A 26,008-nucleotide genomic window follows, 5' to 3' on the forward strand; every position below is an offset into this window, starting at 1 on the left:
TAGCACCCAAATGTGGAAAGAGCACATGAGCCCCTGTAGTTCTATAAGCTGCCTCTCCAGAAACAAACTCGGTTTCTACATCACATTTTCCATACTTGTCATATTATCATCAGCTGCTTCTATATCCCAAAAGAATACTAACTAGTGATCGATAGCCCGGACATGTCTGGCCATGGCCTACATGTGCCCTGGGTAGTTCATTTATTTGCCTTGGTGGATTTGCTAGAGTGGAATTTAATCAATAGTTAATTCATTAATTCTGGTCCTTGAGAATGTAGAGACTACAGTGGATGTAGATAGCTGGCTGGCTCTGGCTTTGACTGAAATATGACAAACACAGTAGCTGACAGCTTCCCTTGTATTGGGTCGCCTTTTTAGCTATAAATAGATAAGCAAAAAAAAAGAAGAACGTCAACAAGAAAGAGATTTTATTAGTTACTGCTAGTATTCCAAAATGCATCATTTCCAGGGGAAAGGGTCAAAGGAAGGCAGAGCGAGAACACAGATCATGTCTTTCATTGTCTTTAATTGGCACCATGGCAGTTTTTTCTGTTCCAAATCAATTCAGGGCTGTATTATTGACGAGGAGTCTGTGGTATAACATCTTTGTAGCATTCGCAAATAATTGTTGGAAAATTTGCCTGAAGCTACTGAATGATATAAATGATATTTTTACATACCAACTTTTCAGAAACCTTTATGAAATCAGCACAAGCTGCGTGTCTTTAAATGAAGGTTACACCACTATCATCATTTATAAATCCCCTTAAATTTTCAAATTACTTAGGTTGGGGTTGAATATGGCAAAAGAGGTTTTAGGTTGTGGAATAAGAATTCTCCTCTTTTTACCTCACTAAATTTGGGGTGAAACTTTGAGGCCTCTATTTTTTTTTTATAGTATGCCTTTTTTTGTATTATCAGCGAATCTCTTCTATCCTTAATTTTCCCTCTCTGATATTTTTCAGTGACTGATAGCTTGAGCACTGAAATGATAATTTTATATTTTGTGTGAAAAAAATTAGATCATGATTTATTTTATTATTTTCTTAATAGAGAGGATGTTGGGCTGTAGATATAATATGTCACATCAAGTCTTCTTCACCCATATTCTAAACTCCCTCCCTCACCAATATGGACAACAGGAGACACATTTTAATTTGGACTGGAATTTCTGTCAGAGTCTTTTTTTTAAAGTAGGCCCTATGCCCAACATGGGGCTCAAACTTATGATGCCAACATCAAGAGTTGCATGTTCTACCAGACTGAGCCAGCCAGGTGCCCCTCTGTTAAGAGTCTTTAAAGGATGCAGGAAGACCTCTTGAAAGAGATTGTTTCAAGTATATCTACTACTGTTGTACAGATCTGATCAAGTCTTATAATTTAGGAAGTATCATTTTTAATGGCTAGTGAGTTTTCTTTATAGGACACATTGTTTCATTAAAAGACCTTACAGAAGGGGCGCCTGGGTGACTCAGTTGTTTCAGTGTTTAACGTCGGCTCAGGTCGTGATCTCATGGTTTGTGGGTTCAAGCCCGGCATGGGAATCTATGCTGACAGCCTGGATCCTGCTTCAGATTCTGTATCTCCCTCTCTCCCTCTGCCCCTTCCCCACTAACTGTCTGTCTCTCTATCTCAAAAATAAACATTTAAAAAATTCAATTATTAAAAAAAGACTTTACAGAATATCGAATTTATTCATTTTTTAAGTTAATTTATTTATTTTGAAAGAGAGAGAGAGAGAAAATAGAGAGAGAGAGAGAGCACACTTGTGTGGGTCGCGGCCGGGGGGCAGAGAGAGGAAGAGAGAGAATCCCAAGCAGGCTCCACACTGTCAGCCCAGAGCCCAACTTGGGGCGTGATCTCATGAAACTTGAGATTGTGACCTGAGCTGAAATCAAGAGTCAGCTGCTTAACTAACTGAGCCACCCAGGTTCTCCTCAAGTCTCTTAAGACTCTGCTATCAATACCTCCATTTTCTCACCTCCCTCTCTTCCCAAACTCCTTTAAGTTCTCTACCTCTTGTAGCTCCAGTAGAAGCTGGTCACTGAGGCCGACTGTGCCTCTCAGCAAAATCCCCCTCTTCCTAATTCACTTTGGCCTTTAACTACCACATTGTACCTTGCTCTCTGAACACCCATTTCCTTCTTTTACTGGGTCCATTCCAAATCCTTGTATTAATTGTGAGACTGAGCAGAAAGACTCTCCCTCCTCATCAGATAGTTCAAACATCACACTTTTAGTCATTCTGATGTCTCAAAAATTGCTGACCCTGGTTTTCCCCCAAACTCTAGTCTCATCTATGCAGCTGCCTATTGATTTTCTGTAGTAGTATCTGCTACCTCAAGCCTCAGCGGTACATTCTCCTCTAACTCATCATCTTTTCCAACATTCATTTTCACAGATGCACCACCACCTGCATATTATCACTGACATCTATCTTTGAATTTTTTTAATCCCCTGAGTTTGCTCAATCTTCCTATATGTGTCTCTCTTCTTCATTTCCACCACCAGCACCACCCTGGTTCATGTTTTCATCATTTAAATTTATGTAACCTGTTTCTGCAGGGGTGTTAATTCAATGAGATACAAAGAGGAAAAGGCTTTGCATTTTGCCCACTGCTTGCTGCCTTATACATAATCCTTTGGCTGTCCTCTCTTCGACTCTTGAAAGCCTCTCGGAAACATCTTATGGCTTTTGAATTATTTTTAGTTATGAGTCTCACTTTGGTAATTGAGATTCATGATCAAGTATTAAAAAGTCTTTTCTGTCTCTAGCAAATTATTAAGCCCAAGTCTGGTTCAAAGATTCTACCATTTCACAGACTCATGCCTGATCACAGCTTGTCTGTTCCCTTCTCCTTGCTCTTTCCCTCTTATCCCCCTTGATCCAGTGTGTCTCCTCTCAATGTTATTGTTTCACTGCCATCACTGGGCAACCCTCAAAGCCCTCTGCATATCAGGTGGCACTTTTCCTGGAGAGTTGTATTTCCCTTGAGAGGCCCCAAGAGGATCTCCACATAGTCAATTTCCCTGACACGAGTGCTGCCCTCTATAGCTGATCTCTTGTGGTCCCAACAGAGTAGGGCATCCCAAGGACTCTTCTTGCTGGAGTCTCCTCTTCCTAGAAGGCTGCCATCATGAACAGTATACCCTCAAGCTGGCTCAAGCCTAGTCATCTTGCAAGGCATCTCCTGGTTCCGTTGAAGCTCATTGATCCGTGCCATGAGGCACTCTTTATTTTACCTTTTTGTTGCAGCTACTTTGGACAATACCTAGCCATCAGGATTCTCTCATGGAGAGTCAAGCACCTTTTCTCTGCTTGTATAGACTGTCAAGATCAATGTCAAGCTCTCCCCAAACTCTTTACTATTCTCCAAGGACAGCAGCAGACTGGGTTTAGACATTTCTGTATCTCAGTGAGTACCAAACATGAGAAACAAGTGCTTCCAATTTCTCTGCCTCCAGTTTCTCTAAGTGACATATTTGGAATGCCTTCCTCAGTCCTACCCTAGGTATGTTAGCAGGGGTTAGGGCATGTGTTTGATGCTACTCTTCACTATGTAAATAACTCCTCTTTCACTCTGTGCCTCAAAACTTCCAATGGCTTTCCAACACACTCAAAAACAAATTCAGTTGTTTCTGTGTTGTAGAAAATCCTACATCATCAGCAAACACCCATGCCACCCTCCTTATACCCATAGGATCTCATTTTCCCACATTCTGTCTTGTGTGCAGTCCAATCCAGCCCTATTAGATTCACTGGCCCTTCAACATGCCAAGCACATGGTTGCCTCACAGCTTTTCCCTCCACCTAGAAACCCCTCCGGGCTTGATTCGCCTCTTCTGTCAAATTTCTGCATAGAAGAACCAGTCCTTCCTAGACCACCAACCTGACGTATGATACACTTATGTGTTTCTTTACTGTCCCTCTTCTCCCAGAAAAAAATGTAAGTTTTATGAAAAAAGGGGGCTTTAGCTGTCTTGTTCACTGATAAGTAAAGAACAGGGCTGGCATATAGGAGGTACTTAAGAAATACTCACTAAATTTCCTACTTTCTAAAACTCTCCTAGAATTCTGTGTATTGGTTGTTTTGGGTGACAGGTCAGTGTTAAAGAGTTTTATCCTTGGGATTCAACAGAATCTTGCTGTTCCCTTTAGAAGTGAAATACTTACCATGTTTAAAAGGAGGAACTCATTACCTGTCATCCTCAGTTTGGGGCTGTAGTTCAAATCCCCATACAAGAGCGGAACTCCATTCAACAATCTTTTGCACTTGAGTTACTAATGTAGTTCACTGACCTTTCTCTCTAGCCCTGGTCTCTTCCACTCTAGCATGTCAGGGTGTTAGTTCTAATAAGGCTTTGTAGTCTAGGAGTGACAACAGTGCACAATCATACTATTTCACTATCAAACTCAGCACAGTGTTTGAGGGACTCCATCAACTTTTTTCTTTTTTTCAAATTTGCCCTCCTCTTTTGCTGGATGTAGCTTATTCATTCATCAAGTTGGTCACATTACTCTTCCATACACACTGAGGCTGATTCCCACCCTTTACATTTGCTTATGTTGATTTTCCTGCACAGAATCTTCCCTTCCTCATTTACCAATTCAAGTCCAAATCTATCTGTTCCATGATACCCTCATTGTTTAGTCTAGAACAGAGGACTTTTGCTTATGTGTTTTTAAAATATCTGTAGCCTTGGGGCGCCTGGGTGGTGCAGTCGGTTAAGCGTCCGACTTCAGCCAGGTCACGATCTCGCGGTCCGGGAGTTCGAGCCCCGCGTCAGGCTCTGGGCTGATGGCTCAGAGCCTGGAGCCTGTTTCCGATTCTGTGTCTCCCTCTCTCTCTGCCCCTCCCCCGTTCATGCTCTGTCTCTCTCTGTCCCAAAAATAAATAAACGTTGAAAAAAAAAATTAAAAAAAAAAATAAAATATCTGTAGCCTAAACACATTTAAATACTTGACTTCAATTGCCATATAGCATTTACATGCTTTGTGTTTGCATGTTTTGTATTCCCTATTATTCAAGGACACAGGTTTTGTCTTTTGATTTTTCACCTATTACAAGTTATGCTAAACATTCTAATAGATAAATATTCAATGACTTGATTTGAGAGCTGAGAGTTAATATTTTCATCATGCAACATTTATTTAGTCCTCTATTAAAAGTTACTTGATCATTTATGATAGCCATAATCTGGAATACAATTGAAGAACTTGAGTGTTACATAAATAATTGACCAAAATGACCAAGTTGAGTAGAAAAAAAAAAGGGTCTATATAAACATGATCAAGGAATCCAGAACTGTTTAATTTATAGCAATTTAAATTAATATCTTAAGGTATATGAAGATTTTTTTTCCTTTGGCTTAAACAAGAACATTTTGACCAAATGGTAATAATAGAATAAAATGTTGAAGAATACCAGTGGGAACCCTAATTCTTCATAAAATTTTGTCTGACCTGTAACATTTTAATATTCACCTGTATCAAGGTAGGTGATAAAGAAATGATTTTCCCATACTCCTTTCTATCCTCAATATTAGTTTATACTTCTTGAAGTAAGGACTGAAAATGATGATCATTGTGGTGGTGACTACAGTGGTAGAGAATAGTAACAGAGATAGAATAGTAAATCTACTAACAGGGTGACATAATTAAAGGAAATAACTCCAACTGAAATGTCTGAATAATCAATGAATCCATGTATCAAAATGTGTGTAGATATAGTAGTTTTCATCAGAAACTTTATTAAGGTAGCTTAAATCATAGTCCTTATGTTCTGGGAGTTAAATAAACTCTAATCATGATTTTATGAACAAATCTGCAAAATATTTCATTCAAGGATTCACTGTTGGTTTACTTTTCTGTGTGAGCATGCAACCTTTACTAATCTATACCAAAAAGCTTCAGCTTGTTTCCCCAATATTTAACATTCATTCCTATGGTATAAGAACATTTCTTCTATTTTTGCCCTTAAACATCAAAGGAATGAGACCACCAATTCCGTTTATAATGGTCCGTGTTTCTCAGAGATGTCTTTCATTTGAAATCAGCAACCAAAAGGTTTTTCAGTGTCACTCTCCTTGGTTCTAATGAGAGATGTATAGGTGTTAAACTCGCTACTCTTCTTTGATCATTTACCTTCGTGCCTCAGACTCAGATCCTCAAGAGCAATACTGTTCATGTTATCGCTAAAAATATAAGCAGTCTCACTTCACAGTTTTGCTCTGCTAGAAAGAAAAGTTACAATGGTGTGGTATTCTGCATGGTGTTTTCTAGACTTTCCTAGTTCATCAGCTTTTGTGGAAAAGTCAGACCTTTGAATGTCACTTAAATGTAGTCTTTCCTGTAGTTGATTATGCAGTGAATACAAAAGAGGTATCTGGAAAATGTGGAATTAATTTTAAGAGTTGGACAAAGACCTTAGAATAATAATGGTGACTACAGAAGTCACCTATGAAACTGCTCTCTTGTAGGTGACATTAATTTCCTATCTACAGAGTCTTATTAGTGAATGTGTTATGTTTGTACCCCTAAGAAAATGAAATAATAATTTTCTTTTTTTTTAGCAGTCTATTAAAATGTCAAGGTTTATCTTGACTGCTGCTTTTTAATGTAAATGTTTGGTCTTAATTGAATTCCTAATATATGATGTCACTTGGAATTCTGATAGGGTCCAGTAATTTTGCCTGTAAAGATATATTTCCTCTTAAAATGAAAGGCATAACAAAAATACCATTTAGCACAATGGCAGAAAAGTGGTCACATGAGTTATTGTGAGATTTTTTGGGGGAGAGTTTAAAGTATAGGGACTAAGCTTATATGTGCTTGCTCTCCTTCGAAGTACCTACTGGAGTGTTCTGTATAAAAATGCCCTATAACTATTTGTCAGTTGGTTAGTTGCTGTAGTTGGAAATTCTAGAATTATAAAAATAGAATTAATCTTGCATGTCAGAGTTCCACCCCTTTTTCTGAAAACAATGAGAATAAAAATAATTATTATTTTGCATTACCTAGTGTTTTGCAAATAGTAGGCTTCCCTTGCCATGCTAAATTGCAAGAATATGTCATATCCAAATCTCTGGGGCTTTATTAAAAACTTTAACTATTCTGCTTATAGAGCTTATTTAAAAAACACTAAAGATAGTACGGCTATGTCGTTTAGGTTGTATCATTCTGGCAAGGAGTCCTAAGTGCAGAATTAAAGTTCTATAGCATTAACCTGAGAGTAAATCATTTTATTCAGGGCTGATTCCTACTGGAAAGCTTGATGTTCTGATTTCATTCATTTCAACAAATGAAATATTAATAGATCATTGAAAGTGCAATAAAGTTTTAGTCAGATATTATGCCCTCATTGCATACCAACCCCTCCCTGAAAAGTATACCCATACCTAGAATGAAATTGTTGCTCAATTTTTAAGAATCACACATCTCCTAGAATATTATGATGTAAAGATATTTGCTGTGGAAACTTCCAATTCCTATATTTCCTTACCACAAAACATGTTTGACTATAACATTAGAAGAATTACTAGAGAAACAAGTCTGTTTATAGAAGTTAAAATTAAGGTGTATCAAAGTACAGTGCATTGAGAGGAATTTTATCATTTATCATTTGATAAAATTTATAAGTTGTATTTATAAATAAATTTATCAATTACTTTTAATAATAGATAAGTTTATCTATTGATAACAAGACTTTATCAATATGGGCAGTTATTTTGGCTATATGTAACAAAACAGCCAACAACAGAAGTTTAAGTAAATAGTTGTAGAGATTGTACATTATTGCTGGCATTGGTTCAGCTTACCCAAATAACATGGTGGCCTTTTTGTGACGATTTTGATCTTTCTCAAGTGGCTGCAAAATGATTACTGAAGTTCCAGACATCGTGTTTAGCAGAAAGGAAGAGAAAGGGGAAAAGTAGTGGCTGTGCCAAGAAAGCTGAAATTGCCTCGGAACCTTCCGAGGCTTCCACTGTGGTTTTATAGTTGCGTATCGTTGGGCAACTATGTGACACACCGCTAGTCTGGGCTGGCAAAGGAGAAGGTGATTTCAAGTAGAGATTAGGTCTGCCACCTGTTCTAATTTCCACGCTACTTACCAAGTCTTATTACTTGTGGCTTAATTTTACTTATGAAACCAAAATTTTCTGTTGATTTTCCTGATTAGCCAAAACAATGGTACTTTCTTCTGGTCTCCAAAATTTAAAGTGGGAGATCACTGGACTCTTGCCATTTGTCATCCTCCCAAAAGCTTACTTAGTTTTCATTGATTCTCCAAACATATTATCTGGTAGTAACATATATGAGCGTATTATACATTAGTATATAACTTCTTTGGCTTCAGCTTTTTAATTAAGAAGTTGTTGACAAAATGGACCTTTTGACCAATCTGGAAGATTAATTGAGAGTACATGAGGCCGATGGCAGCAATGTTAAATGTTGTCTTTTCAGAGTTATTGATTATTCTATCCATTGCAGATCCCTTCAAGTTGATTGGATGTCTCCAGGGAAGCCAAATGGCATCATTCTCGGATATGATCTCTTACGTAAAACATGGCATTCATGCCCTAAAACCCGGAAGTTAATGAAGGACCACAGTAGTGATCTCTGCAAGGCAGTGAAGTGTCAAAAACCAAAAGCTATCTGTGGACACAAGTGTTATTCTCCTGAAGCTAAGGTATATCTTTTCAAATGAGTCACTGAAATATGATTTTCTCACTAAACACTCCAGGTGAAATCACTTGCTTCTTAAACCATGGTTTGTCACGATCAATTTTTCCACTAGTCTATCAGGAGGACCCCGTGGAAAAGAAAGGATGCTTATAAAAACCCTGTCATCCTCATGAGCATCTTAGCCTTCTCGTTTTTCAGCATCTTCACAGGAAATATTAGTTTATTGAAATGGTAAGGAACTCCCGACTTTGTATTTGATTGAATGACTTGAGTTTTCTTTACAACAAATCCATTCAGCTACAAGTGGGTGTTTGTTTACCTGACACTGATGAGTAACTGTGAACAGGACCTTCCATGGTTTGTCAGAAATATTTTAAAATTATGGCCATTTGCAGATTAATGTTCATATTAGTTGCAGTTTAGGAATCAGATCAATAATACAGCCAGACAGAGGAATTTGTAAATGGGTTTTATTGACAAACGATGCAGAAAATCCTTAGTTTGAAGGTAGGATTTCATATAATGAAATAATGTTCCTATTTGTCAACAACAACATCACACATTTAATGACTAAAGCTGTTGCTAAATTCAAAAGATTCACTGCAGAAAGACACAGTAATTAAGAAAGTGAGTTGTTGAAGCAATATGGATCAAAATACAAAATATTACAGCTGACACTGGCCAAGCAGTAGTTATCATCTAAGAAATGTTATAAAACTAACAGTTACTAACTACACTTTTTTTTTTTGACACTTAGGCTCCAGAATTGTCATTATGACTTGGTTTTACATTACTTTAGGCCATTAAGTGTACACCATCTGATGAACATACATCCATAAAATAAAATAAAATTTAGTATTTCTGAAGGGAAAAATGCTGGAATAAATTTGCCTATTAAAAATGTTCTCTAGGAGAAAGAAAGAAATCTTTGATGCATTAAGCAAAGGCTTATTATTTTAAGGATTAAGGACACACACAGATATTGACAGTAAAAGAGTAAAGGAAGTCAATTAAAATCTCAAGAGAAAGCAATTGTTTGTAAATTTCTGCTTAGAGTTCACTATGAATATGTATTTCTTGAGTGAGAGGTTGGAGAGAGATAGAAAGGAGACTAAGAATTTTTTTGGCTAAATCACTTTAAATACGAGGAGGACTTAAATACGCATACAAACTTTACCATGTATTCAAACCCTGGTGAACATCAGACCCTGGAGGGCTTGTTAAAACACAGATAGCAGGTCCCAGCCCCAGAAATTCTGATTCAGGAAATCTTGGGCGGGGCATGAAAATTTGCATTTCTAACATGTTCCCAGCTGATGCCTCTGGTAGCCATACTAAACCAGCCAGGATCTGTTCCAGGAACCATATTTTGAGAATCACTAGATTACAGACTTGCTTTGGGAAACCATAAGATAAGCAAAAGTCTCTTCAAATATTAGGTACACATTTATCAGCTCAACTTAATAAAATTTCCATATAGGTTTCTTGAGGCAGCTAACTTGAAGACTGAATTAATAGATTAAGAAATATTCTGTTTATATGGAGACCTCCCAAGAGAAACGATTGCTTGAAATTTCATTTTGGGGAACCACCAATGATCTAAACCTAAGGGGGTTAGAAAAAGGGCATAAATTTCATGTGTCTAAAGGAGCTTGAGAATGGCAATGGAATTGAAAGAGCCAATTCTAAGGGGCCATCATCACTTAATAAACATTTCAGTGATGGGGCGCCTGGGTGGCTCAGTTGGTTGAGCGTCCGGCTTCAGCTCAGGTCATGATTTCACGGTCTGTGAGTTCAAGCCCCGCATTGGGCTCTGTGCTGACAGCTCAGAGCCTGGAGCCTGCTTCCGATTCTGTGTCTTCCCCTCTCTCTGCCCCTCCCCTGTTCATGCTCTGTCTCTCTCTGTCTCAAAAATAAATAAAAACATTTAAAAAAATTTAAATAAACATTTCAGTGAAAGTTTCACAAGAAAATGTAAGTACTAGACAAGCCTGCTAAAAGAAAAGGCTAGATGTGCTTAAGTATCTAGAAACACACTCTATGTGAATTGGACTTTAACAAATACTTTGAGACCGTATAACAAAGGACAAGATTTTAGGTCCCTGTCAAAAAATAAGAGGAAGGCATGTGTTGTTTTACCCTGAAAGCAAAAATGACCAGCATCCTTAAATCTCAAAGAAACACATAAAAAATTTTGTTTAAGTCTTAAAGATGGGACATGATTTCAAAATTCACCTTTCATACAGGATATGACATCAAAGAGAAGAATCACCCGGTGTATCTTTGGCATTAGACTAATTTTGAATCCTCATTGCTAATAACTAAATACAGAAAAAGAAATTCATTACAGTTGGTTTAGTATGGCTAGCTGACAAACCACAGGGTAGACTTTGATTTTTAAGGGCCCTGTTTCTTTGATCTTTGATGATTTTTGAAAAATGAATGAAGTCCCAAGCTAGTGGCCCTTATGAAGACTTAGAGAGTCCACATTCTACTGCCTCATATTTAGCTTGAATCATATGTGGGTGCAAGCTAGAAATAGCAATGTGCAAAATGGAAAAAGAGAAACACCTCTTAAATAGTGGTTGCCGTTGTCTGCCACGGGAAGCTTCTATCTAATTAATGTGACTTATGCCAAGTGTAGGTTCTGAGGCTACATTTCAGCAATTATTTAGCATTTGATTTGTTATATATACGGAGTGTCAGTCTCTCAGACCTCAAGTGAGCATGCAAATAATTATTTGATTGTTGAAGCACATAATTTCTTCTACAGCTCCTGGAAAAAAAAAACCACATTATTGAAAGGGCTTTTCAAAATTAATTTCCATATAATTTTTTTAATGTGGTGGCCTATATATATATATACATGTATATATATACATATACACATGTATATATACACACACACACATATATATATATACACATATACATATATATAAATGTTAGACTATTGAGACTTCCTTGTCTGAAGATTGGGTTCATACATAAGTGATCATCTAAATTATAAGGACAATACTACTTATTAAAAGGAAAAGAAAGATCAGTGAGAGACAGGTTTCCATAAATGTGTTTTCAAATTAAACAGTCATTAAAATAAAAACATATATATGAAGGTAATTGTTCATTTACAATTCTAAATCTTCTTTACATTGGGAGCACTGACATTCAAAGGATAATTCGTATGTGTAGAGTGTGATAATATAATAGAGCACAAAGCATGTTTAAAGTCTTAAAAAGTTACATGGTATCAGATAGCATTTATAGAATTTAAATGATGCTGGAGAAATGCATTTTTCAAACTTCTGAATTTTTATCAATACTGTACTACATTTGGTCTCAGGTCAAGGCCTATTAGAACATAATTGTATCACGTGAGATAGGATGGTATAGTACTTTGAATTGTGCTCATATTTCTTTAATCCCAATTCCCAACTTCAGGTTTGTTGTAATGGAGTCCTCCATGACCCCCAGCCTGGGCACCACTGTTGTGAAGAGAAGTATATCCCATTCGTTTTGAATTCAACTGGGGTTTGCTGTGGTGGCCGAATACGAGAGGCTCAACCAAATCATCACTGCTGCTCTGGGTATTATATCAGAATTCTACCAGGTGAGAATCATTTCCGGGTGTGCTCAGCGTCAGGGAGCAAGAATTCCTGTCCTCTTCAAGGTCCCTCTAGCTGCATTAAAATCACATTGACACGAGGCAGATTAACAGGAGAAAATCCAATTTAATGCCATATGTACGAGGAATCTGCACAGACGTGGAAATTCCAACGGCAGCCAGGCAAAATGAAGTATACACGTCATTCTGAACTAAGGGTAAGGGTGTAGGGCTCTGAGACATCAGAGGAAAGGAATGCACTTCACAGGGCAGTAGAAAGAAGAGTAGATGTTTGGTAATTAGATGTTTGCCCTGCTGTATAGATGGGTCATTCAGATGAAATTTATCTCTGCTAATAACCCTTATTCTGGGAAAGACCCCCAATTTAGATTATTCTATGTAGTTAAGGGAGGGACAAAAGTTTCTCTTCAGCCTGCAAAGTCTCAGTTGCCTTCAACTCAAAATAATCTTCGCTCCAGTGTGGCTCATTTTGGGGAGGCTGCCCTTGGCCCCTACATCGGTAATCTGGGAAGCTGAAAAAGCCAACACATGACTCATGCCAGCCAACTACTTCAAGCACCTAAACAACAAATATTCAATGACTAACACATAGCCAATGGCCTGCTTTCAATATAATTTCTTCCCTCAGCTTTGTTGAAATTTAAGCAGGACTAGGTACAAAAAAGAGAGGGAATACAAGGGACTTACAGTATCTACTACATAAGGAAATATATCCAGACCTGGATAACTCTCTTTATTTTGTGACTTTATTTCAATCATGTGGCTAAAAATTTTCACCATATATTCTATGAATTTCTAAGTGCTCCACTGCATGAAGCCATTCTTCATGTCTTCCATTTCTATTCTGGACTATGTATTGTTCCCGGATGTATCAGAAACCCAAATTCTGAGACTAGTCCACTATCAGGCTAGGTAGGGCAAAAAGAGGGTTGCAGCAAAGAATAGCAAACAGGGATCTTTCCCTCCTCACCCTATTTTTTTTTTATTTCTATCAGCTGACTGAATAAACCATTGTCCAACTTTCAACTACACAATGTCCAGTGAATGCAGTTGAGAATAAAGACAATAACCATTGGTATTTATAAAACACAAAGTCTCTGGTAGGTTCTGTATTTAAAGGTTTTACTTATGATACCTTATATACTTTTCACAACTAGGAGATTGGCATTTTCTCTAAAGTTTACAAACAAGGAAACGAGTTCCGAAAGGGTCAATAACATAGCCAGATTCACATAGCTGGGAGTGGACACGTTTCAGTGTGTCTTTCCAAAACCCATGCTCTACTCTACTTACTCTTTTTGGGTGGGTGGGGGAGGGAGGGCGGAAATCTGTTATTTACTTTATTACTTTTTTTTTCCAAGTTTTTATTTAAATACCCATTAGTTAACATACAGTACAATATTAGTTTACATAAAACACCCAGTGCTCAACACAAAAAGTGCCCTCCTTAATACCCATCACCTATTTAATCCACCCCCCCACCCACCTCCTCTCCAGCAACCCTCAGTTTACGCTCTGTAATTAAGAGTTTGTGCACGCCAATGTTTACAGCAGTATTATCAACAATGGCCAAATTATGCAAAGAGCCCAAATGCCCATGGACTGAGGAATAGATAAAGAAGATGTGGTATATACAATAGAATATTACTCAGCCATAAAAATGAATGAGATCTTGCCATTTGCAACAACGTGGATGGAGCTAGAGAGTATTATGCTAACTGAAATAAGTCAGAGAAAGACAAATACCATCTCATTTCACTCATATGTGGAATCAAAGAAACAAAACAAATGAATATGGGGGAAAAAGAGAGGCAAAATAGTTACTCTTACATAACAAATATATCTTAATATGTATTAACATAGTTTTTAAAATGACTATTCCAGACTTCTAAATATCTTCATTATCGTCATTGGCAGTTACTGTTTATCCTGGAAAAGCCATTGACAATACAGATTTTTTTTTCCTACCACCTAAGTTTAATGCCTATGTCTTCAGAAACACAGAAAATGGATATGAGGCAAAGAGAAGAAAGTTAAGTGTTCAGATGCCCAGGAAAAGCTGAATGCTTTGAGATATCTAGTTTAACATGAAATTTATGCCAAACATCTACTTAATTCAGGTATTTTACCTTGTGTTTGGCATAAATACATTTACCCAGCATAAGTAAAAGGAGAAATTGTCTTATCCAGCATCTCTTTGGCAAAACACTGGAGCAAAAAGGAAAGGTGAGGTAATTAAATACCATGCAAGTTTATTCAAAGCGGAGAATCTCTACTCTTCTTAATTTTTCCTTAATATTAATAGAAAAATCTGTCTTTACAACCATACCATTATATCTTATTCTCTTGCAAAAATACTTTCATAATTGAATAACTCTTAATCAACTAGATCTTCCAAGTAAGAAAACACAATGGTGACGAAAATAAGGATTTTGTAGAAAATGGTTAACTTCTTTATACTGGAAATCATAATGTTAGCAACTAATCAAACTCTACCAAATGTGTTACTCTCTCAAAATAGTTTGCACTTGGGGAGTTTTCAACTACATTTCCTGTCTTCCCTCCCAGGCAAAAAGTTGCCCTGAAAAATATAATTAAATAGATGAGATGGGCATGTTCTGTTGTTTTCTTCCTGTTGCTCAGACCAATGGATTACACAGGCTTTTCTCTAATTCTAGCAGAGAGTTAGATAATGGTGTTTTTATTTCTAAGTCACATTCAAATCTTTGATGTTATGATTTGTAATTAACTGTTTACACTCTGAGAAAATATTCTCTGTCCCTTTGACTTGATGAAAAATACTTGGTTGCACCCGTCACAGCTATTAACTCTTAGGAGATTTGCCTGTCACCTTTTCAATCCTAACGTGTCAGATTTCAAACTAAGAAAATGATCTTTTTTTTTTAATTTTTTTTCAACGTTTTTTATTTATTTTGGGACAGAGAGAGACAGAGCATGAACGGGGGAGGGGCAGAGAGAGAGGGAGACACAGAATCGGAAACAGGCTCCAGGCTCTGAGCCATCAGCCCAGAGCCTGACACAGGGCTCGAACTCACGGACCGCGAGATCGTGACCTGGCTGAAGTCGGACGCTTAACCGACTGTGCCACCCAGGCGCCCCGAAAATGATCTTTTTAAAAAAAGAAAATAAAATTTAACTTTTTTCTCCCTAAAAAATGAACTAAACCATTTACTGACATTATTCACAACTTTTTGGTAAGTAACTTTTGAAACAAGAGTTTTTAAAATTTTTTTAATGTTTATTTATTTTTGAGAGAGACACAGAGCGTGAGAGGGGGAGGGACAGAGAGAGAGGGAGACACAGAACCTGAAACAGGCTCCAGGCTCTGAGCTGTCAGCACAGCCCCACGCAGGGCTAGAATCCATGAACTGTGAGATCATGATCTGGACCAAAGTTGGATGTGCAACTGACTGAGCTGCCTACACTCCCCTTGACACAGAGTTTTTAAAACCTTCATCATCTGTATATGACATGCACATACGCCACATGCTCACTCAAACCTCAAACATTTTAATATCTTCCAAACTGTTGAGCATGGCCCAATTTGGACTCCTTTTAACTAGTTCATTTTTCACAGTATTAGAATGCCTACCATGGTATCAAGGGAAAAAAAATCCAATCTCATGGAATAATCAAAGAGAGTGTTTTGCCGTAATCATTCATCTCAATGTACCCAAATGAAGAGATTATATTGTAACCTCTATGCTCAGCCAATGGTCTTTGTTAACTACTTTAACACTGTTTACATCAAGAAAGAAAGCATAGTGACCCCAAGCCATCTTGTATCTAAATGCAATTAAAATTCAATCAGTACTCTGTCACTTCAAGGCTGAGATGGGTACAGGCATTTTGATATTTACAGATAAGTCTGAAATATTGGTTAATAATATTTACTTCATTTTTTTTTTCTCACAACTTGCCTTCACAGCACCCTGTAACAAAGCGTGGCAGAGGAGAGAATGCTTATTCCACTCCTCTTTTTTTTATAAATATGCTAATGACCTCAAGCTAAATGTTAATGTGGGTCATTCTTTGATAAGAATAACAATTAACTGTTAAGACTGCATGGTAGCTTTTAGAGAGAAAACATTTTTAAGCCTGTCGTGAAATAGATTCATTTTGAGAGGTTAATGAGAAGGTGACTGATCCTTGTATCTTATGTCTAATAGACCTTTTTTGAGGGAAAAAAATTCAGTTTTGCTTCTCATTGATATAATCCACATCTCTTTTTATAAAACCTTTTCTTCTGTCAGTAACTGAGTAAGATTCTGAGGGATTCGAGGAAATGTAGCTAAAATATTTAAACCAATTAATATTTGTTATCCTCAAACTGGCTTTAAAAAATGTTAGTTTTCCCCAAGATAGATAGATAGATAGATAGATATGGACGATATGTTTTTTCTAAGCCCACTGTTGTCCTAAGTGATATTTAATTAACTGGTGCTGCCCCTGGCCCATGTGACACATTATGTTAAAGAAAGTTTGTCATGAAGAGACTGCTCTCTGGCTAAGGAGATTTAAGAAAAAGGGGCAACCACATTCAAGACCAAATTTGAAAGTCCTTTTATCCAAAGGAATATAACAAGTACAGTAACTTTACTAGTCACAGTAGGCTCATTCCTCCTTCATTGGCCTCTAGTAGATTCATCATTAAAAATTTAGAATTTTCTTCTGCTTATAAATACCATGTTATAGGATCCTTTCAAAGACTATCAACTAAACCAACTGCCCCTTGCATTCTAGGAATTCGTATTTTGAGAAAAAACTGATTATGCCTTGGCCCACTCTGTATTTTCCCTAGAGAAATGAAAACTTATGTTTACACAAAGACCTGCTCACAAATGTTTATAGCAGCTCTACGCATAATTGCCAAAAACCAGAAACCACTCAAATGTCCCTCAGTGGGTAAATGAACAAACAGTGGTATATCCACACAAAGGAAGACTGCCCAGCAATTAAAAGGAATAAACTAGTAATAAATAGATACTGTGATCTATTACTAGTAATAAAAAGATACTATGATGAGTGAAAAAAGCCAATTTCCAAAAGTTACTTATTGTAAGAGTACATTGGTATGGCCTACCCAAATGAAAAGACAATCTCTAGCGAAGGGGAGCAAATCAGTGGTTGCCAAGGCTGATGGGTGGGAGGAGAGTGTGACTGTGAAAGAATAGTACAGAGTTTTGGGGGGAGTTGAAGTTCATTTGTATCTTAATTGTATTTCTGTGTTAAAATTCATAGAGCTATGTGTCCCCAAAAAGGTCAATTTTCAATGTATGATTTTTTCTAAATAAAAAAATGTTTAAGTAGTACACCTTAGAATTCAATGTCCATTTTATAAATAAGAAAAGTAAGACGTAGAAACAAGACCAAGTCACCCCATTAGTCAAGATTGAAATTTGCATGATTGAAATTAGATTGGAGTGCGTGGGTGGCTCAGTCGGTTAAATGTTGGACTTCAGCTCAGGTCATGATCTCATGGCTCATGAGCTTGAGCCCCACATTGGACCCTGTGCTGACAGCTCAGAGCCTGGAGCCTGCTTTGGATTCTGTGTCTCCTTTTCTCTCTGCCCCTCCCCAGCTCACCTGTGTCTCTCTCTCTCTTTCAAAAATAAATAAACATTAAACATTGTTTTCAGTTAGATTGAATCATTAGAGATATTGTATTATATAATAACGTGATGACTGCATACATGTAACTTAATATATTTTTCTGGTATATTGGTAGAACAGAAAGAAAGGAAATTCATCTCCATTAAAATTACATTGAAAATTCGTATTAAAAGAAAGCAAGCAAAAATGTCCCAGAGACTAGACTCCTTATTTCAGGGAATATTGTCTATGATCATATTTTAATGAAAGAACAAAATTCTGTATAGGGTTTTGCTGGTTTGATGCTGAGTAATTAGTAGATAAGAATGATGGGCTTTGGAGTCAAACTGCCTGGTTTCACATCTCATCTGTTTCACTTATTAGTTGTTAGACCTTCATTAAGTTACTTAAACTAAGTAATATTACTGGGAGTCCAATGTCTCTGATTTCCACTGAGCTCCTGAATTAGAACCCCCAAAGCTTTCATGTGCAAAGAGAAGGAAAAGTTGATAGCAACTGGGGAGCATAAGACTAAATGGGGTTAACAGGAATCCTTTAGGCGACAGAAGATAGTCTCTTAGGAATTACTATAGAGCAAAGACTCAAGTGTGTCCACTTTCATCACATCCTATTGAAGGGTAGCCAGTTCATAAAAGCTAGGAATCAAATGTCTAATGGACATTGAGATCCTATGAGACCAAAGATCCTCATTGATTCTTGTTGATTCTAAGGGACCAAGCAATCCTTTATCTAAGCTGAGTTTTAGCAATTGACTGGGGAAGTCACAAATAGCTTCCAACCTTTAAAGAGAAAGAAACTTCCCATTTTTCATGACCTCACAGTCTAAACTCTAGACCCTAGAAACTATGCTTTGTTCTGAAAAAACGGATGCTTGGAAACTGTGTCCTTTGTGTGCTACTACTGTCAACAAACACAGAGAATCAATTTGTCAAGCTTTCTGGGGAACATCACAGAAGGTGAGCCACACATTGTGTGAGAGTGGAGTTTTAACGAGAAAATCCAGTATCTTCAGTATGTTAGCTTCTTGGGGCAACTGTAACAAATTACTAGAAACTTAGTGGCTTAAACCAACACAGTTTTATATATCTGACATTTCTCAAGGTCAGAAGCTCCAAATGGGTCTCACTGGGTGAAAATCAATGTCAGCCAGGCTGCCTTCCCTTCTAGGAGAGAGAATCCTTCTTCTTACCTTTTCCACCTTCCAGAGGCTGCCCACATTCCTTGCCTAGTGGCCTCCTTCCATCTTCCAGGCTTACAGTGGCCATTCAAACCTTTCTAACATAGCATTATCAAACTTAATTCCATCTGCTACTTTAATCCCCTTCTGCCATACAACATAACACAGTCACAGGTTCCAGAGATTAGTACATGGACATCTTTGGGAGGTCATATTCTGCTTACCACACTAAGGTTAAGGTTAAATAGTTGTGAGAATTAAAGTGGCATTTCTATAAACTCTTGGGGCATAGCTATCCCAAGTGAATTAAAAAAGATACTGCAAGTCTGAGTGCTAGAGTAAATGAAAAACTGTTGAGAATACTTCTATTACTCTAAATTAAGCAACTGTCTCAAGGATTAAAGAGAGGATAGTATTAGGTTTGGAACCACAGGAAGTGAGGACGGACAATCTTGTTAATGACCCTAAAATCTTGGACAAAATGGTATACAGTCATTTATCTTTTTGATGGAATAAATAGGATATTATAAGAGTTACTATGGGGAATAACAAGTCTTTTCTGAAGGTATGTGGATACAATGGACCTGATTTTCTTCAACAGCAATTTTTTTAGTGGATTTTTAGCCAGTTTCAAGAAGGACATAGCCAGATTTATAAAGACCTTTAAGGGTTTAGCCTCCTCTATGAATCCCATATCTAACTACTCCTTGACCCACAGGCTCTTGAAGACAGATTCAAGATATGAAATGTAGATCATGAAGGCTTCAGGTATTAGATAATCAATCTGTGCCATCATCAAATTACAGGCTGGGGATTCTTCTGGGAGTTCCAGAAAGGTTTCTGGGTCCACATTTAATACTGGCATCCCATTTACAAGGTAGATCTCCTCCCATCAGATGCACCAGAGTAGAATTACTGAGTAACAAAAAAGTGTGTTGATTACAGAGAAGACAAAGACAAAGACAGAGTCTGAAAGGCATTTGAAATTTCTATCTCTTATTCCTAGGAAGGAATGATAGAAATATAGATGGGGAGCCTGGGTGGCTCAGTCAGCTAAGCATCTGACTTAGGCTCAGGTCATGATCTTGTAGTCTCTGGGTTCGAGCCCCACATTGGGCTCTGTGCTGACAGCTCAGAGCCTGGTGCCTGATTCAGATTCTGCCTTTCCCTCTCTCTCCTTGCTCCTCCCCTGCTCACACTCTCTCCTTCTCAAGAATAAGTAAATATTTTAAAAAATTATTTAAAAAAAGAAATATAGTAGAATTTATGGTAGATCATGTAGCCCCAATATTAATTACATATGAAAACCTCTATTTCTATAACTGCATGAAAAGTTCTGTTTTTTTGTGTTAAAGGCGGTTATGAATTGACCAGAGCAGCTACTCTCACAGACAGGGGTTGTGTTATCAGTGTTTTGTCTTTTTCCTTTTTTGATTCTATCTTTCTAGCTAAAGTAGAGCAAATGTTCTTCCAATGGCCCTTTTTCTTATAATAATGACAGTTGTCTTTTTGTAGACTAGACACAGATGTGTCCTTGTTTTTTGCTTTATCTAATTGGTTAATCTGAAAGGCTCTTAATCTGATCTATTTTTTTCCTTTTTTTTTTTTTTTCTGAGCCAAAGTATCTTCCAAATGTTCACCAAGCTCTTACGATTTAGAGACGGCACAGTCTACTAACCTATCTTCTGTTTTCTGAGAAATTATGAAGTCTTGATTTCTCTTGAGGCCAAAGTATTCCTGGTGGTAGCTAAGTGGTCTGTTGAGGCCAGGCATGGAATTATGTTTCCCCTGTTTATGGAACTGGACTTTTTTATTGTGGTAAAGGAGTGTGGGACCCAAGGAATTTAACAAAAATCCCCTACCCCTGGACAAGCAGAGCAAGACTAACTCCATTTTGTGCTACACCCACCGTCTCATGTACAACCCCCACATGACCTGCTTATTGCTTAAGACACTCCCCCACCCTAGTCAAGCCGCTGAGCACACCCTTACTGGAAACCGGCTCATACAGAATGCGGAACCCCTAACCGCCAAAGAATGTAAACCCCGCCTTTTGCCTGCCAAACTTGTGCGCCAATTCTGACCAGAGTGATAGGCTAGTTCAAACAATTACTATAGGGTAAATTGTAATTCAATTGGCCACCTGCGTGTGGACTGACATGACTATGCAACTTTCTGTGTGTGTTACAATCTCATTGGCCACTGGCCCCTATAAAACTGCTACGCCTCTTAACCTAGGGGTCCAAGTCCCTGCTCCGCTGTGTCGGGTATACTTGGGCCCAAGCTTGAGCTTGCAAATAAACCCTCGTGCGTTTGCATCGGTATCGGCTCCTTGGTGGTCTCTTGGATTCGAAATCGGGGGCATTACAGGAGACATAACAAAGTTTATCATTTTAACAAGTTTTAGGTGCACAGTTTAATAGCACTGAATACATTTACTTAGTTGTGCAGTCAGGACGAGTACTGTTTCCAGAACTTTTTTATCTTCCTAAACTGAAACTCTGTACCCATTGAACATTCACTCCCCATTGTCCTTTACCTCCAGCCCCTCACAACCACCATTCCGTTTTCCATCTCTATGAATTTGACTTCTCTAGGTATTTCATATAAGTAGAATCATATAATATTTGCCATTTTGTAATTGGTTCTTTCACTTACTGTAATGTTTCCAAGGTTCATCTGTGTTGTAGCATATGTCAGAATCATATTCCTTTTCAGGCTGAGTAACATTCCATAGTATGTATCCACCACATTTTGTTTATCCGTTCACCTGTTGATGAATATTTGGGTTGTTCCCACTTTATGGCTATTGTGAATAATACTGCTATGAACATTGGTGTACAAATATCTGTTTGAGTCTCTGCTTTCCATTATTATTATTTTTTTTAGCTTTCTACCCACAAGTGGTATTCCTGGATCATATGGAAATTCTGTGTGTCCTTTTTTGAGGAATTGCTGGAATGTTTTTCACAGAAGCTACACCATATTATATTCCCAACAATAGGACACCTAGTCGGCTCAGTCGGTTAAGTGTCTGACTTCATTCAGCTCAGGTCATGATCTCATGGTTTGTCAGTTTGAACCCGCATCAGGCTCTGTGCTGACAGCTTGGAGCCTGGGGCCTGCTTCAGATTCTGTGTCTCCCTCTCTCCTAGCCCCTCCCATGCTGGCATTCTGTCTTCCTCTCTCAAAAATAAATAAACATTTAAAAAAATATCTTTATATTCCCAACAGCAATGTGCAAGTTTATTATGTGCAAGGGTTCTAATTTCTCAAATTCTTCGCTAACATATTATTTTCTGTGGGTTTTTTGTTTGTTTGTTTGTTTGTTTATAATAGCTGTTCTTCTGGGTATGAAGTAATATCTGATAGTGATTTTGATATGCATTTACCTAATAATTAATAATATTCAACATCTTTCCATATGATTACTGGTCATCTGAATATCTTCTTTGGAGAAATGTCTATAAGAGTGCTTTAGACATTTTTTTTTTTAATTGGGTTGTTTGTGTTTTTGTTGTTAAGTGGCAATTCTTTAGACTTTTTGGATATTAGTCTCTTATTATTTATATGATTTACAAGTGTCTTCTCCCATGGGTTGCCTTTTGACTCCGTTGATAGTGTCTTTTGATGGATAACACTTTTAAGTTTTTATGAAGTGCAATTCATCTACTTTTCTTTGGTTGCCTGGTACTTTTGATCTCATATTCAAGAGTTATTGCAAATCCAATGTCATGAAGCTTTCCACCTATGTTTCTTCTAAGAATTTTATAGTTTTAGCTTTTACATTTAGGCCTTTGATCCACTTGAGTTGATGTTTGTATACGGTGTATGTATAAGGAAAGTGTTCAACTTCATTCTGTTGCACGTGGATATTTACTTTTCCCAGCAGTATTTGTTGGAAAGATGGTCCTTTCCTCATTAAATGGTCTTGGCACCCTTGTTGAAAATTATTTGGTCATTTTGTAAGGTTTTATCACTGGGCTGTCTATTCTTTTCCATCGGTCTATCTGTCTGTCTTTGTACCAGGACCACACTGTTTGATTGTTAACTGTATCTTTGTGGTATTGATTGTATCTTTGTAGTAAGTTTTGAAATCAGGAAATATGAGACCTTCCAACTCTGTTCTTTTTCAAGATTGTTTTGGCTATTTAGGATCCCTTGAGATTCCATTGCAATTTTAGGATATATTTTCTACTTCTGCAAAAAATATTGTTGGGATTTAGATACAGATTACATTGACTCTATAGATCATTTGGGGTAGTATTGATGTCTTAACAATATTGTCTTTTGATTCATGAACATGGGATGTCTTATTTATTTATGTCTTCTTTAACTTCTTTCATCAGTTTTTTGTACTTCTCAGTGTGTAAGTCTTCCACTTCCTTGGTTAAGCTTATTATTAAGTGGGTTTTTTTTATATACTATGTTAAATGGAATTGCTTTTAAAAAAATTTCCTTTTCAGATTGTTGATTCTTAGTGTATAGAAACACGACTAATTTTTACATATTGGTTTTGTATTCTGCAACTTTGCTGAATTATTTTATTAGTTTTAACAGGATTTTGGTGGAATCTTTAGGGTTTTTTTTACATATGAGATTATATAGTCTGTGAACAGAGATAATTTTTCTTAGGCCATTTCAAGTGGGCTGTCCTTCATTTCTTTGTCCTGCCTAACTGCTCTGGCTGGCTATCTATTTCAATATTATGTTGAATAGAAGTAGCAAAAACTGGCAGCCTCGTCTTCTTCCCGATCTTAGAAGAAAAGCTTTCACTGCTGATTATAATGTTAGTTGTGGGTTTTTCATACACATCCTTTGTTATGTTGAGGTAGTTTCCTTCCATTCCTACTTGGTTGAATGTTTTTATACTAGGATGGTGTTGGATTTTGTCAAATGCTTTGTCTACATCATTTGAGGTAATCATGTATTTTTTTTTTCTCCATTCTGTTGAAATAGTATATCATATTGATTGACTTTCATATGTTGAATCATCTTTTCATGCTTCCCAGGAATCAATCCCACTTAGTAATGTGGTATAATCATTTAAATGTGCTCTTGAATTCAGTTCACTAGCATTTTGTTGAGAAGTTTTACATCAATTTTCATAAGGGATATTGGTCTGTAGTTTTTGTTTTGTTTTTTTCTTGAAGTGTCTGTCTAATATCAGGGTAAACCTGGCCTCATAAATTTTGTTAAAAAGTATTCCTCTTCAGTTTTTTAGAAGAGTTTGAGAAAGATTAGAATTTTTTAAATGTTTATTTATTTGAGAGAGAGAGAGCATGTGTGAGGAGAGAGGCAGAGAGAGAGGGAAAGAGAGAATCCCAAGCAGGCTTTGTGCTGTCAGTGTGGAGCCCGACTCAGGGCTTGATTCCACAAACCGTGAGATTATGACCTGAGCCGAAATCAAGAGTCAGACAGTTAACCCAACCCACTGAGTTACCCAGGTGCCTTGAGAAGGATTAGTACTAATTCTTTAAATGTTTGGTAAATTTCACCAGTGAAGCCATCGATCCAGAATTGTTCTCTGTTGGGAGGTTTGGACTTTGCTTCAATCTTGTTACTAGTTTTACATCTATTCAGAATTTCTATTTTTTTCATAATTCGTCTTTTAGGTTATGTGTTTCTAGTAATTTGTCCATTTCATCTGGTAGGATGGATTTTTGACCAATGAATATGGACAAGAAAGACTTCAAGGATACCTGCTAGAGTATCTGGTTTTTTTGTTCTTTATATATCTATCCATACTTAAATATTGTCCCACATTTTTAATATCATTTTGGTAAGCAAATCGTCTTGCTTTTACTAACAAAGTTTTGGCATATCTTGACCTCACACATAGATAAACTAATTGATAAGGGAGTCCAGCACTATAAATTCCGAAGGCAATCCTAAATTCTTCAGTGAGCTTGAGCCTTCCTTTTAAGAAGGCTTGGTAAGTCATTAACTAGATTATTTAAATCTTATCTGGACCATCCAAGGCTTAGAACTAAAAGACCTGCCAGGCTGGTGTATATACTCACAGACCACAGATCGCAGCATAACATGAAGAAATATTGTCCAGGGATAAAGATATGTTTTAAAAGGGGAAGTAGAAGAGAAGGAAGAGGGTCTGTTGAAGGTGCAGGAAAAAGAAGAGGAGTAAGGCAAGAGGAAGGAGAGAGTGAAGGTTCAAGAGTTCATAAAGGAGGTCAACTGAGGAGGTCGACTGAGAGTTGGGTCATGAGATAGAGAGAAGTACAGTTTGAATTTTAGATCCACCAAGTTGGTAGTCCTTTCTAAGCTACCCTTAAAAGAATAAATTTATTTTTTTTTTTGTCTTTTGGAGTTTTCCTGTCTTTTAGAAGCATCTTCATACCAAAAAAAGAAAAAAAAAGGAAAAAAAAAGAAAAAAGTGCTGCCTATTGATATTTATAAAATTTAAACTCTGATCCCAAGGCACCAGGCAAAAGGTTATTTTATTCTTGTTTCAAGTTTCCCAGAATATCATGTAAAGGGGGAATGTAAGTACAGCTACATTAGTGAAATTCAGTGTCTGTCATAGCCCAGAAAAGTATTAATGTGCTGACTTGATATAGAATATTTTTACCTCCTCTCATTTAATTGAGCTTCACATCAGAAGTATTTTGTTTGCTTAAATAAATAAAATTTGGTTAAAGAAATTATAATGTAGGCAATACGAATTTTATGTTAATTTCTGAATCCACTCCACTTTCAAAAAAAATTACACTAAATAGATAGAAAAGTATTTGTAGGCAAACTTTTTTGTAATACCACTTATCATGTTGCCAGACCTACTGTGTTCATTTACTAGGGGTGAGAGAGGAAATAGGTAACATAGCATTGCCTCTAAGTTACCATGTGTGTATGTGAGCAGACCCATGTT

At 37.1% G+C, this 26,008-nt stretch overlaps 1 protein-coding gene across 1 annotated transcript in view; it reads left to right on the plus strand.

Annotated features, from left to right (window-relative positions):
- The window catches only part of USH2A (usherin), a 754,837-nt gene that overhangs the window by 549,219 nt on the left and 179,610 nt on the right, over positions 1-26,008 (plus strand). The window contains exons 47-48 of the mRNA XM_047077230.1: positions 8,492-8,690; positions 12,128-12,296. Coding sequence (XP_046933186.1) covers positions 8,492-8,690; positions 12,128-12,296 — 368 coding nt within the window. The remainder of the gene's footprint in view (positions 1-8,491; positions 8,691-12,127; positions 12,297-26,008) is intronic.

Source organism: Lynx rufus, unplaced genomic scaffold, assembly GCF_022079265.1.
Source record: "Lynx rufus isolate CCGP_SWC_20201006 ecotype Redwood Valley unplaced genomic scaffold, mLynRuf1.p SCAF_15, whole genome shotgun sequence".
Classification (NCBI taxonomy): Eukaryota; Metazoa; Chordata; class Mammalia; order Carnivora; family Felidae; genus Lynx; species Lynx rufus.